The sequence below is a fragment of the Sturnira hondurensis genome, unplaced genomic scaffold, assembly GCF_014824575.4.
Source record: "Sturnira hondurensis isolate 20B ecotype Veracruz unplaced genomic scaffold, ASM1482457v3 Scaffold0015596, whole genome shotgun sequence".
Classification (NCBI taxonomy): Eukaryota; Metazoa; Chordata; class Mammalia; order Chiroptera; family Phyllostomidae; genus Sturnira; species Sturnira hondurensis.
In genome coordinates, this window is record NW_028088227.1 from 21,143,649 (window position 1) to 21,158,748 (window position 15,100).

A 15,100-nucleotide genomic window follows, 5' to 3' on the forward strand; every position below is an offset into this window, starting at 1 on the left:
ATATTATTGTACTTCATGAAATTATTAAAGACCCAACCAAATACCAATCTGATATCTTCAATACTTGGCTTTCTGAGATCACCATGGGTATTGACACCTACCTGGTAGCGGGAGGGGTGGGGGAGTGAGTGAATAGAGAATCACGCAGGAGGCTTGTATGGATCAGGCCCGGAAATGGCGCATAACTCATGCCTATGACCCCCTCTGGCAGCAAGTAAGCTGGCAAATGTGATCTAGCGACGTATGTGCCCGTGAAGAAAGGCAATAGGCCTTTTGGACAAGTAGCCGGTCTCTATCACACGCATCTGATATGTCTCCACCTGGCTGTTCCAGTCCGTGTTTAGCTTGCAGATAATCAGTACCATCTGACTTCTGTCCCTCAGTGGCTCCAGGAGTTCCAGCCTGTGAAATACCCAACTCTGCTCTGAGCGGAACCGTGGTGGAGCTTCGATGTCAAGACAAAGAGGCGAATCCAGCCCCGGAATACACGTGGTTTAAGAATGGCATCCGTTTGCTAGGGGGTCCAGAACTTGATGCCCAAAGCACCAACAGCTCATACACAATGAATACAAAATCGGGAACTCTGGTGAGGGCATGGCAAGCCTTGGCCTCGTAACTGTTCTGCCTTTGGAGGAAAAAAATGATTGGAACTGAAACGATGTAGAATAGAAGGTTGATACCACTGCTTGTTGCGTGGAGAGAGGCGAGGGCAGCAGGAAAGTGGGGGTGCATGCGCAGAGACGTGGGGGAAAGGGCTGCCGCAGGCGGTGGGAGGACCACACAGGGCACCAGGGAGCGGAGCACACGAAGCTCAGTCTGCACAGTGACTGAAAGAGAGCAGGTCTGATTCATGACGACGGAGCAGGTAGCTCACCACGGCTGCCTCCCTGGCCTGGAAGGGTGGTGAGGGCAGCCTCATATTTACAATGTCAGGGAAAGGCACAAACACTCCTCGCAGGGGCGGGGGGTGCCCTTACCCCAGTGCCAGCCGTTTAGGGGCAGTGACTGTTGCCCATCCACGACAGGACGTCTTTGTCCTTAAATTCTTCTATGACAGATCATCAACAACTGACTCAGTGACTTAAGAATCTATGACTTTAGATTTTGCCCAGATTTTCTGACCGATTGAAAAGCCTTTCTAGGAATACTGATAGAAACCTACAAATAAGCTCGTTAAAGTTATTTAAAAATAAATGTATTTTTTTCTTTGTCTCTGACTTTTCTGGGTAGAGATGGAAGTAAAAATAAAGGTCATTAAGCCAGAAACTTTTTTTTTACTCAAAGAAATAGAACATATAAGCTTAAAAATGCCTGATTTCCAATACTGCAGAATCACTACCACAACCATTATCTAAAAAATCTTAAAGGCATGGTAATAATAATTTTGATGAATTTTACAAGGAGAGTATGTTTCCTTATATGCTTTCAATCTATAGGTGGGTGATGACATTTAAAATCTAGATCTTCTGGGAAATGACAGAATAGTGACCAAGTGGCTAAATGGCAAAGCTTATCAGTGATGCAGGCCTCCCCGAGGAAGGCCCCGCCCCGCCCTCTGGGCGTCAGCAGGCTCAGTCAGCAGGTCCCAGTGACTTCACACTGAGAAACTGGGCAGAAAACCTGCCGTCACACTTTGCTATATTTACTTTTTAAATTTATTTTTTCTCAGAGCAGGTGATAAAAGCCCCAAAGCAAGTCTGAGATGACATAGATTCACTTTCCTCAGTAGCCTCAATACTTGAAATGTCTTGTGGGGTCAAGGGTGGGACTGGGTTGTTTTCTGAGAAACGAGCGACCCAGACACCAGTCTCAGGAGGACAGTGACTTCCTTTTGGTCACCAGTTATAATGTGCTGGAAGATCCTTGTCTTTATTTCACTGATTGTCACCATAACCTTAACCTTGAGCTCATGGTGAATATTCACAAGGATTCTGGCTTGCGTGGTGGGGAGAGAGAGGCTTCTGTAGAGTTCCAATAAACTCGGGAAAGCTTTCATCTCAGCATGCTGAAGTATACAGCTAGAAGGAGTCGGTGGGTAGAGGAAAGTGGGAGAGGAAAGGAGCTAGTAAAGAAAAACCTCGGCTATTTTTAGGAACATACTATTGCGTGAAGATCACAGTCAGTGAGGGTGCTCCTTAGAGCCTTGTGGTGCTCGTGGGTGCCATCAGCAGGGACCGCTGCGGTTGTGAGGGCGTGCACGAAGGCACTGAACGAGACCCAGCCCCCTGTGACCCTCTGCACGGGTCCTGGCAGAGTCTTTTACCAAGTGCAGGACCCACTGCATTCGTCCCCTCCCTCCCTCCCTCCCTCCCTTCTTCCCTCTCTCTCTTCCTTCCTGCCTCCCCTCCTTCCTATCTTCCTTTTAATCTGTTGGCCTGACTTCCTACCCTCCTTTCAGCCTTCTTTTCTGTCCTTTCCTGTATCTCTGCCTCCCTCCCTGTCTCCTTTCTTCCTTCCTCTATGAAATTCCCCAAGGAAATAAAACTACTAATATCAAGAATGAAACTGTTATATCAAAGTCTCATCTTTAGCAGGGAGGGGACGGAGCAAGGGGTGGGCCTTATGTCCTCAGGATTTTCCAAACTCCTACAACCGACAGCGTTTGTTGTCCTGTGAACTGTACCGGCTATGGTTTTCCCGGGCTCCACGTCATTGCTGGTGGTGACTGCGGCTTTAGAGGGAGTGTCAGTGTTTCCTGCTGCACAAACATCACCTGTGGCTTTGGAAAGTGTATCAGCCTCTTTAGGCCAAGAAGTCCTTCACTTACAAATGGTCTTTCCTTGGGGAATTAGAAACACCCAGAATACTTAATACTGCAAGGTACTGTAACTTTAAAAAAAATGCCCACTGCCTTTGGAACTGAGCTGTTTCTCACAGTGTCACACACAAAAAAGATATTTCTCCATAAGTCTTTCTCCATCAAACTGGAGACCTAGCTATTTACTCTTTGAAGGTATGGAAGATTTTTTAATTCATAGTAAAAAATATGAAGGCTTAAGTCATTAAAAAGGAAAGACAAACGTAACCCAAAATTCATAGCACATGGTTATTTTAGGAGTCTTCTTACAGTTTTACTGCTAAAAAGTACATTATTTTTTTCTTCCACAAAATCCCAGCAATTTAATACTGTTTCAAAACTGGACAGCGGAGAATATTCCTGTGAAGCCCGCAATTCCATCGGATCTCGCAGGTGCCCCGGGAAACGAATGCAAGTAGGTAAGCGTGAGCAAGTGGCTGGAGTCGGGTGCGTGTTGGCGGCGGAGGGGGGGGTGGAGGGGTGGCTGGGAAAGGGCCAAGCGATGGTAGCATAAACAGGAGGGCAAGTTTGAATCCAGCTAGATATACTGTGTTGCAAGCAACAAAGATGCTGTGTTTTACCCATGTCCCAAACAAGCCAAGAATTTTTAGCATTACACTTTACCATTTTTTTAATTTTTATTTTTTTAAAGATTTTATTTATTTATTTTTAGAGAGGAAGGGAGGGAGGAAGAGAGGGAGACATCCATGTGTGGTTGCTTCTTGCGCCCCCTACTGGGGCCCTAGCCTGCAACACAGGCATGTGCCCTGACTGAACTGGTGACCCTTGGGTTCGGAGCCCGGCACTAGGTCCGCTGAGCCACACCCACCACGGCACTTGACAGATTTTTGAATCTTTCAAATAATTGTTTTGACACTATGCCCATCAGAGCAAGCCTTTTTCAGAGAAAGCTGAGCCTTGGAAGTTACTCAAGGTCAAGGCTGCTGTATGGGGGTTCAAATTCCAGCTCTGCCACGTACTTGCTGCATATTTGGGGGCGAATTATTTAACCTCTGTGCCTCGGTCTCCCCAGAATGGAAGTAGTGATATACCAGCCTCACAGAGTTGTTATGGAGATGGAGGTAATAGCTGGGAGTGTTACAAGTAGAAGCTAAGTGACGCTTTCACTTGTTATCAGGCTGTTGATAATTTTGTCAGTCTTCTGAAATACGATGCCTACAGTTATTGCAAAGTAGCTTCTCAGAAAGGCATGTTGAAGATAAATTATAGATCTAAGTCACTGTGAAGTTAGCTGCCATACCTTATGTCACACAAAATAAGGTGCTTAGAATCCAATAAAATAAGGTGCTCGAGAAACTTTCCAGATTATGCTTCAGAACAATCATGTTATTTTTCCATTTTACTTTTAATAACTTGGTTTCATTCTTCCTTGTGTGAAAGCCACGTGTTTTGAAAATGGTTGTGTAACAGAGGGCAGAGCTGAGATGGTACCCAAGGGGTTACAGGTCACTTGGGAGGGCTGCACCCTGAAGCGCAAGACTAAGGGTTCCCCTTTGGTTCAGGGTTCGGTGGAGTCAGAAATTCATTTTTCCACTGTGCTTAGAGGCATACAGATATGTGTGCAGTAAGGTATACTATCTACATGCAGTTGTACTCAGCATTATTTTTGGAAGAAAATAATAATGTTATTGGACTTCAGGATATCCTAAAGTATGAGATATTCAATAGTAAGTTTGAATTTCAGGTGTTTTTTAGATTCAGGGGTACATATTATCCACCACATTCATCCAGGTATTGACATTGATGGTCAGACATAAGCATTTGCTTAAATTACTAGAAACGCTCTCTCAGTGCTGATTTGAAATTATCATTACAAAAAATCATTAAGGCCCATTATAAAAATGAGCACAGTCCAGTGTGTTCCTAACTTCATTCACATACTGTCCTCGTGGTTTTTACTGTCACCTTCTAACATCTATATGATTACTATTTATTTTTTCTTTAAATGGCCATGTCTAATTTTAATGCCTAATTTAACTGCATTTTAAGAAGTGATTCTGTGATGTTATGGTGTGGACATTCTAGTTCATTTTCCCAGCATGCAGTAAATTAAAATTTAATAGTTTGTGTTTTCCTAGTCATACTACTCTAATTTGATCACGATGTCCACATAGCTACTCTTTCTGCTAAAAGTCAGTTTAAAGGTTAAAAGTAGTTTGTGCAGTGCTCACCCATGGCTCCTGAGTATTTTATACCCTTGGTTTGGAATTAATATAATTTGAAACGCACACGAATGCATGAAATCTCATGTTCAGTTTTCTTTTTGAATTATCATTAATACCTTGTAACCCAAAGCAGAATCTGTTAACAGTTCTAAAGAAGTGGCTTTTGAAGTAGAGAAAGAAAGCGGAGCGTGGATTTGCTGATGATCTCTGGAAGACCCTCCCACCCAGCTTCCAGCAGTTGGTTCCTGTCCTTTCATGTAGAGGAAGGGTTCCTTCCTTCTCTAGTGGCTTGTTTTTTTTAACAAAGAACACAAAGTGTTTTCATATGTGGTGTTATATTTTCTCTTCAGTGAAGCATAAGATGGTTGTGTGGCTTGCTCAGTATCTCACAGTAAATGGCAAGTTGGCTGAAAACAACTTACCTCTAACTTATGAGCCTTATCGCTTCCATTTCATTAAAGAAAAGAAAAGAAAATTTATACCACGACTTAGCACTGATAGGGTAAGACAGTTTTTTTGGTTTTTGTTGGGATTTTCCTTTTGCTTCAATCCTTCGTAGATACCAAGTTCATTGACAAACTATAAGAGGTTTTCCTTTTTTTTTTTTTGTCACATAATAGCCCTTAGGTTGAACCCTTCATAAATGTCATATTCACTGACCACTACAAAGACTATAGTAGACACGGTTTGGTTCTCAGGAGTATCATTTAGTTATTAATTTAATTTACTTTACATTATATTTGTGAATTTTCCCTCTTTTCTATTTTTTCCAAGTAAATCAATAGCTAAAGTTCAGTGACCTTCCAGTACTCAAGTAAATATGAATTGAGTTTATACCAAGCAATAATTAATGTTTTCTACTCTGGTCAAACTACTCAATCTTTCAAAAGATTTATCATGTTTCCTCTAAAAAGTCCGTTGATATTTCCATGGTATCTGGGAAAACTAGTAGCACACTTGGGAAGAGGAAAAAACTGGAAAACAGGATGCTTTTACAAAAAACAGACTCACTTATATCATATTTTTTAAAATCTTGCCCCAAATAAGAACTGCTTTAAAATATCTAAAATTACTGTTCAGAAACACCATCCCTAATATTTTCTAATATTACCAGATAATTTGGTAATACCCAAATTAGTACTTGCTTTTTCATGAGACTCCTTTGAGGAATTGCTCCATTAAAAACCACAGATAACCTACGTGCTAATCAGAACATAGGAAGTGTCTGAATGACAGAAGAGTGTGGCTCATGACATCTGCATGGACAAGATGGAGAAATATGGTCCAACTTAAATGCTACGTGGAGTTGCATATATTTGGAGGCTGTACTCAGAGTATGGTGATAAATTGTGTTATTGAAGAGCAGTAACTAGTAACTTGTCACAGAGTTCTTTCCCCAACAGAGTCGTGTTCATCATTTATTGATAACTTGAGGGGATTTTTGATGCAGTTCAAAAGTAGAAAAATATTAACTTTGGGATGTTAATAATCTAATTCTTGGGCAACAGAATCGGTATCTGAAAAAAAAAAACTTCACAAGTTGGTAATATGGTAATGATTTCAAACTTGGGTCCAAAAACTACAGTTGTATTAGGTTAGAGGAGAGATTACTTACTGACAACAGGAAGAAGCTTTGGGGGAATTGAATTCATTTTAAATTTAATGGATTGACAATTTAATGGCGTATATGTAATGGTGTATACATATGAACACATGCCCACACAAGCTCATATAAATCCAGGTATGTTTCTGACACTTCATTTTCTAGAAAACAGCGTCATGCATTTTCTTCAGGGCTGAATGAATTTTCCATAATTTGTGAAATTGACACAGATGATGATGTAGAAGAATTTTAAGTAAAATTTGGGTTGGGGGAGGGTGGTAGTAGAATACTTGAGCTCCCCAAATTGCGAAAATTGCTTCCAGTGTGGTATTTAACCTTATAAATTATTGCATTTCCAAATGAATGCAAGAGAATACCGCTCGTGTTATTTCTGGACCATAGAACTTTTGAAAAAGTCTTGCCAAACATAGTTGTGTTTATATTTTCATTCAGTTTTGCATCATGTCCTAGAAGTGTGTTGGCTGAACAGACTTTGGAAGCATGCAATTGCCCACGCTTGTGGTATGGCCACGAACGGGAGCTCTTTCGGGCTTTTCCAGTTGAGTGTCTCCATCTGCCCATCTCTCTGACATCAACTCATGCCTGGTTTACTTTGCGTTCCAGATGATCTCAACATAAGTGGCATCATAGCGGCGGTAGTGATCGTGGCCTTGGTGGTTTCTGTTTGTGGCCTTGGCGTGTGCTACGCCCAGAGGAAAGGCTACTTTTCAAGTAAGTGAATTTCACCCTCTGCTGGACAAATTCCTGTGAGTATGGGGGGGGGGGGGTTTTTTTTTTTTTTTAATGAGACCCTGGGTCTATTAAGAAGCTCTAGCAAACTCGGGAGAGTGTTTTTTCATTGCTTTTTCTGTAGTAGAAAATGCCCAAGATGACAGGCAGGTGAGTCATGCAGCACCTTGGCAAACGGAGGAAGGAAAGGCAGGGCGGCCTCAGCCCAGCATTCCAGGGGACCCCACGGAACGGCACCGTGCAGGGATGCCCGGGATACCGAGAGACAGTCAGCGCNGTCTATTAAGAAGCTCTAGCAAACTTGGGAGAGTGTTTTTTTATTGCTTTTTCTGTAGTAGAAAATGCCCAAGATGACAGGCAGGTGAGTCATGCAGCACCTTGGCAAACGGAGGAAGGAAAGGCAGGGCGGCCTCAGCCCAGCATTCCAGGGGACCCCACGGAACGGCACCGTGCAGGGATGCCCGGGATACCGAGAGACAGTCAGCGCAGACGGATGTGTAGAGTACATTGACATGTGTTGAAGGTCCCTTTACGTTAGGAATTGTGTACCTCAAGTGGTAAATTGATTTCTATTTATGTGTAGATTCCATAACGTCCATTGGGGTTAGTGTATAAGGTAGAATTTTTAATGGAATAATATGTGTTAATACAGCATAGATTTGTTTTTGATCTACCCTTTCAGAGTGAACATTAACTTTTGGAGTTTAGGTTTAAAAGAGCATTTTATACCAAAATAAACAAATTTAGAAGGAGCTTCTAATAATACCTATCAGTAGATATTAGCAAAAAATGTGCCCATGAGCATGGTTTCAAGGATATCCTTCACAATTAAGAACTGTTCTGTGAATGAATAATACTTGTTCATTTATTTGTAAGGCTCTACAATCTAGTGCAGTGTAATTTTATGAATGGAGTTGGCTGAGTCCCTCTGCTGGTCACCAGTGAAAGTACAGATGACAGATTATTCAAAATTCTTATCATCTTTATCTCTACTGCAAAGGATATATAAGTATTTTTTAAAGATTTGGTAAACAATTTTTTCTTAAAATACCAAATGAAAGATAGGATATGGTATTAGTAGTTCATTAGCTAAGAATGTCACTCCCATTCCCATCTGGCAGAAAATCTAAGAGAATCATTTTCTAGAACCTGCATTTTGAACAGGGGTTGGCAAATGACCACCTGTGGACCAAATATGGCTCATCACCTGTGTTTTTATGGCCCGTGGGATAAGAATGGTTTTTGTAGGTGAACATTTACAATCTATTTGATAATAGGAACCCTAACTTTGAAACCCAATTAAGAGAAATATTATCTTCCCCAAAAGAACTGTTTTTCTGTTTAGCCAACACAAGACTTTATTATTTTAGTTAAAATTTTACTGGTAAAAGTTAAGTTTATTTTCTCTTGTTATAAAATTACCTACAAAATATCCTTAATTTTACCTCTTGGCCCACAAAGCCTAAAATTTTGCCATGTGGCCCTTTACGGGAAAAGTTTACCAACCTTTGAGTTAGAAGGTACAGATGTTGGCAAGTGAGAATCAAGACTGAGAAAAAGAAATTAAGCTTAAATTCATTTTTATATGAATCTGTATCATACCATGTGAACTCTTGTATTAATGATATATACTTATTCTTTTGTAGGAGAAACCTCCTTCCAGTAAGTATACTTTCTTAAAATGCATGCTTTTCTTCCATATCAACTAATTTTCTGTTAATCGTCTGTTTAAAGTCAAAAGTGGGAAGTTGAGTTAATTTGTGAAGGTTTTTAATCCTATGAGAAGTAACTGTGACTCAAGTTCCTCAAATACATCCTACTTCAGGCCTCATGCCTACTTGTCGATGCTGTTTAATTATCTACAGAAGAAATACATTCATTAATTTGACTTCATTGGCATTTCCAGAGAACTACTTTCAAGAATGTATGTGCTGTACTCTGCTAAATTGAAATCTTATAAGTAAAATTTGACTCAAGTCATTTTTACATTTAATCAAGTAAGCGCCGATTCTGTGCGCATCAACTGTCCCGGGACTAGTGATTCAGCCCTGGACGAAACAGGTCGAAAGCCCCTCTGCTCTGTGGAGCTTACATTCTAGGAGAGACAGGCAGAAAGGAAACAAATGCATCCGATTGTAATAAGAATTCTGGAGAAAAACAAAGCAGGCAAGAGAAGAGAGAATCCTGCGGTAAGAGTGGAGATTGTCCTTGTACATGGTTGTGGTTAGAGAACGCCTCACGGAGATGGTGACGTTTGGAAAAGACCTGCAGGAGCCGAGGGAGCAAGTCACGCAGACATCCGGGGGAAGAGTGTTCCAGGCGAGTGGAGAGAACAAATGGAAAGATCTCAAGGCCAGGGATGCCTGGAATATCAGAAGTATCAAGGAAGCCGGTGTCACAGGAACAGAGTGAGGACAACAGGAGAGGAGATGCATACACCAAGAGTAGCCGGGGCCAGATTATACGGAGCCCTTTCTAGACAGTTGCGAGAAGTTTGGCTTTGGTTTTGAGCAAGATGGGCAGAGGAATGGCATTGCCTGAATTCTAAAATCTCACACTGGCTGCTCTACTGAGAATAAACTATAAGGCCATCAAGGGTGGGGAGGCAGGGAGACCACTTAAGAGATGACTCAGCAATCTAGACAAAAATAGCAGCGGGGGCCAGAGCAGTGGTATTGGAGATGTTGCAAAGTGATAGGATTCTGGAACCATTTTTAACAATTTGGTGATTGACTGAGTGTGGGCTATAAGAAACAGAGAAATCAGGGATGGCCCAAGGCCATGAGAAGGGTGGAGTAACCATTTACTGAGGATACAAGATTTCAGGAGGAGCAGGTTTGAAAGTTGCAATGGCAATAGGTGGAGAGGTCTGGAATGTTTGGGAATTTTACAGTCTGCGATGCCTATTGGACTCCCAAGTACTAGAGATAATCAGCAAATAACTGAATATATAAATCTGGGGGAACATCTTAACTAGAGTTAGAGATTTAGGGCTCATTCATGCATGAGGCCCAATAAGGTCATCAAAGTCCCCCAGCTGATGTGCATTTGACTTGTGACTGTCCTGCTTGTTTGTGTGGAAATGGCAGACCCCACTCTGAGTCTGAGCATCCCTTCTGCTCTCAGCTGTCATCGCGTCAGATACTTGGTCATCTTAATCTTTTGAAAGCTTAGCTGCCATTGATTGCCTCTCACCAGACTTCCTGCTCTCGGCCTGTCTCTGGGCTGCATAATCTCAGTCCAAGTCCAGCATGAGGTCCAAGTTCTCAGGCCCAGCGGCGGCAAAGAGAGGGATTCAGAAAGGAGGGTGAGCCTGATGGTATAGCCACCCTATGCCGCCCAAGGCATCTGTAAGGATTTCCACTTGTAGTGAGTAAGATGGAAAATAATCGGAGGGTTTTGAGCAGAGGAGAGGCACCATCTCATACATGGGAAAAGGCTGGCATTGCTGTGGGGCGGGGGTTAGTCTTCGCTTCCATCGCTGTGTCTCCATTAACCCAGGAAGCAGTGTGCAAGGCACTACCTTACTCCTACACACATCTCCCATTTGTCTAGTCCATGGCCCTCGGAATGTGCTGATTGATGGACCGGACGTTGCACGTGTTTCCCAGGGCCGCCATAACAAAGTGCCACGTGCTGGGTGGCTGAAACCACAGAACCGTATTTTCCCACAGACCTAGAGACGGCAGGTCCAGGAGCAAGGTGTTAGCAGAGTTGGTTCCTTCTGAGGGCTGGGAGGGAGGGAGGGACCTGTCCCAGGCTTTGCTCCTTGGCTGACAGACGGCCTTCTTCCCTCTGTGTGTGTGTGACTAAATTCCCTCTTCTCGTGAGGACACCAGTCATATTGGATTAGGGCCACCTGGTCACCTCATCTTAATTTAATACCTCTTTAAAGACCCCCTCTTCAAATATGGTCACATACTGAGGTCCCGGGGGTTGGGAACCTCAACATGTGATATCAGGAGGGACACAGTTCCGCTCAAAACCATAGACACCACATAAATCTTTCTTTCCCTGGAAAAAGTGAAATTTGAGACTCTAATCTCAAGCTTTCAAAATGTTAAATGTTACTAAATCGATACATTAGAAATTAGGAAATCTCTGATTTGCTCATTCCACAAAAATCTGCAGTACACGATTAGCCCTGGGCCTTCCCCACACACTGATGTTTTGTTGCACGGCTTTCTCCTCGGATATTGTCTGTAAATGTAAGACATTCAGCTGGGGTTTCTGGCTTTTTATGGCACCTGGCAGTGATGAAGCTTCATCTTCCTGTCGAGAAAATGTAGAGGTAACATTAAGTGAAGGGGTATGTGTTTCAGAATTGGAAGTGATCAGGTAGTAAATATTGTTTCTTTTATCCCACAAACAGGAAGAGCAGTTCTGCAGCCAAAGCCACAACAATGAATGAAAATGTGAGTATTTTTAAAGCATATTTATCGAATGGATTTGTTTAGGGATGAGGGCAAGGACATGAAGTAACTGTGTGGAAGTGTTGGATTGTCGCTTTTAATATACTTTGTGCAAGTGTCTGCCACTGGTCTTTAGATGGAGCGGAATAAATGTCAGCTTCCACCCCTGTCTGTGGAGGCGTGATATAGTTGCCCGCACTTACAGAGCGAGGAGGCTTTGGCGCACCATTATTTTTTCTTGTGGCATTTTCCATTATTGGTCAATCTTCATGTTATTAGGGCTGAGATTAGCAGCTCCATTGTATAGGTGAGGAACTTAAGACACTAAGTGTCTTAAGGCATGTGCCCTGACTGGGAATCGAACCAGCGATCCTTTGCTTCACAGGCTCGTGCTCAATCCACTGAGCTACACCAGCCAGGGAACAATTCTTTACTCTTTAGGCACATTTTAAAAGACCAGGTCTCGTAGTATTTAATTATTTAATTCACCAGAAGCTAGATTTAATTCAATATATGCTGGTTTGTACCTGCAAGGTTCTTATAGTGGATGTAGCTTGATACTCATATGGTTTATATATTCCTTTAAATGTAAGTTAATTTAACAGTATATTTAAACTTGGTTTTTCTTTCTTTTCATAGGATTTCAAGCACTCAAAATCCTTTATAATTTAAAAGAATTCCCCTTCGAGAAACACCAATACCACAGTTGTTACACAAGTTATTTAAAGATTATAAAACTCTGCTTTGTCTTACATTTGCAAAGACGTACATAAGGAGATGAGGTTGGTATTTCATTAAAATTTTTATAAACAGTAAATCACTTGAAATTGTTGTTTTAAACGAGTAGTTCTGGGCTTCCGGTCAAGGCGGCAGAGTGAGTAAATGCTATACTTGCCTCCTCCCGTGACCACATCAAAGTTACAACTAATGTACAGAATGACCACCCTTGAAAACCACCTGAAATCTAGCCGAAGAGAAGTCCTATAAGTAAGGATATACGGAAACTACTTCAGACTGGAAGGAGGGACAGAGACGCAGGATGGGCTGGTCCCACACCCACATGTGGCAGTTAAAAATCGGGAGGGGTGTCTCATCTACAGAATTCCCCGCTGAGGAGCAAGGGGTCACGGCCCCACACCAGGCATCGAGCCCAAGGCTCCAGTGCTGGGAAGAGAAGCCCCCGTAACTCCTGGCTGTGAAAACCAGCAGGGATTGTGGCTGAGACAGGAGCTTCTAGAGTCCCTGGTGTTCCTCTTAAAAGCCCACACATGGACTTACTAGGACTCACTCACTCTGAGCTCCAGTGCTGGGTCAGCAGCACTGAAGGACATAGAGAAAATGAGTAGTCTGGCATCAGGGCAAGAGCTGGGGGGGGCAGCTTTCTCCCAGACAAAAGTGTGGGGAGAGGCCATTGTTCCTTTGCTTAGTTAGCCCTCTCCACCACAGAGCTGGCAGGCATATCTGAGTCTCCATCAACCTGGCTATCTCCGTTCACCTTGCCCTGGTGATTCTGAGACCAAGCCATCCAACTTTCTGGCCCAACCAAGCCACTTTCAGTGGCTTTTCCATACAAATAGCTTGCCTTGTGCAAACTTTCTTAAAATCTCTCAAAGGTTCACAAACCCTAGACATGTTGGTCTTGGCATGCCCCGTGCCTCTTGCTAAGCAACCCCAAGCCCAACACTAGTAACAGCCAGCCTCAACATGCAGCTTAGCCTCTCCCAGGCATCTCCAAGCCCAGCAAAGCAGCAATCCTCTACAGATCACCTTGTAGCTCACACCAAGTGGCCCTGAACCAGCACCCCCAGTGGCCAGCTTCCAACCTCACCAGATCACCACCCAACCACCTCCACAAACAAGGTTCTCAATGGCCAGACTTGGCAGACACCAGATCCCTGCTACAGCAGATCTGCTGCATACGGTCAGCCTATGCACAGTAGCTGCTCCACTGTAGTCACAGTCAGTCACTCTTCACAGCCAATCAGTCCCTCCCATTGACATGCCAACAGCAATCTCTCAACTACAATAGGAGGGCACACAGCTTCCACACAAGGGACACACCTGGAGCACCCGGCTCAAGTGACTAGGGGAATTGCACCACCAGTGCCTACAGGAGACCTGTCACATAAGGCCACTCTATCAAGACTGGGAGACATTGCAGCTCTACCTAATACATAGAAACAAACACATGGAGGCTGCCAAAATGAAGAGTCAAAAAAATCAAATGCCAAATGAAAGTGCAGAACAAAACTCCAGAAAAAAAAAGTAAACAAATGGAGACAAGCAATCTACCAGATGCAGGGTTCAAGACACTGGTTATAAGAATGCTCAATGATCTCAGTGAGAAGTTCAACAAAAAGATAAGAAGCATAAAAATGGTAATAGAAAACACAAAGAACCCGTCAGAAATGAAGACTACAATAACCAAAATGAATGCATTAGCAGGAATCAAAAATAAATTAGATGAAGCAGAAGACTGAATCAGCAATTGGACGATAAGGAGCCATAAAATGCCCAATCATAACAGCAAAAAGAAAAAAGAATCCCCCCAAAATTAGGCTAGTTTAAGGGAGCTCTGAGACAACATCAGTATACCAACATTCACATCATAGGGGTACTGGAAGGAGAAGAGAGAGAGCGCAAGAAATTGAAACCTATATGAAAAAATAATAACAAAAGAATTCCCCAAGCTGGTGAAGGAAATAGACGTACAAAGCAAGGAAGTGCAGAAAGGCTCAAACAAGATAAACCTAAGAGGACCCCACCAAGACACATCATAATTTAAAAAGCAAAGGTAAAAACAAAGACAGGATCTTAAAAGCTGCAAGAGGAAAGCAGTTAGTTATCTACAAGGGACTGTCAGCTGATTTGTCAACAGAAACTTTGAAGGTCAGAAGGGATTGGCATGAAATACTCTACATGATGAAAATCAAGGAACTACAACCAAGATTACTCTCCCCAGCAAAGCTGTTATTTAGAATGGAAGGACAGACAGAGCTTCCCAGACAAGTAAAAGTTAAACGTTAACAGTTCAAAGTTATCACCACCAAACCAGTATTACAGCAATGTTGGAGGGACTAGAAGAAGGAGAAGGGGGAGGAGATGGAGGAGGGGGAAGAGGAGGAAGAGGGAAAGTAGGAGGAGGGGGAGGAGAGGAAGAAGAGGAAAGAATAAGAAGAGGAAGGAGGAGAAGAAAAAATGAATATTAAAATGGCATTAACTATCAACAATTATTGTAAATGTAAATGGCTTAAATATTCCAATCCAAAGACATACAGTGGCTGAATGAAAAGGAAAACAAGCCCCTTATATATGCTACGTACAAATTTCTCGCTTTAGATCAAAAGATACA

General features: G+C 42.6%; 1 protein-coding gene across 1 annotated transcript in view; it reads left to right on the plus strand.

Moving 5' to 3' along the window:
* Positions 1 to 12,811, plus strand: part of JAM2 (junctional adhesion molecule 2) — a 50,989-nt gene extending 38,178 nt beyond the window's left edge. The window contains exons 5-10 of the mRNA XM_037065121.1: positions 384 to 586; positions 3,117 to 3,216; positions 7,211 to 7,318; positions 8,983 to 8,998; positions 11,709 to 11,751; positions 12,388 to 12,811. Of these exons, the coding sequence (XP_036921016.1) occupies positions 384 to 586; positions 3,117 to 3,216; positions 7,211 to 7,318; positions 8,983 to 8,998; positions 11,709 to 11,751; positions 12,388 to 12,420 (503 nt within the window). The 3' untranslated portion in view covers positions 12,421 to 12,811. The remainder of the gene's footprint in view (positions 1 to 383; positions 587 to 3,116; positions 3,217 to 7,210; positions 7,319 to 8,982; positions 8,999 to 11,708; positions 11,752 to 12,387) is intronic.
* The last annotated feature ends 2,289 nt before the right edge of the window (positions 12,812 to 15,100 follow it).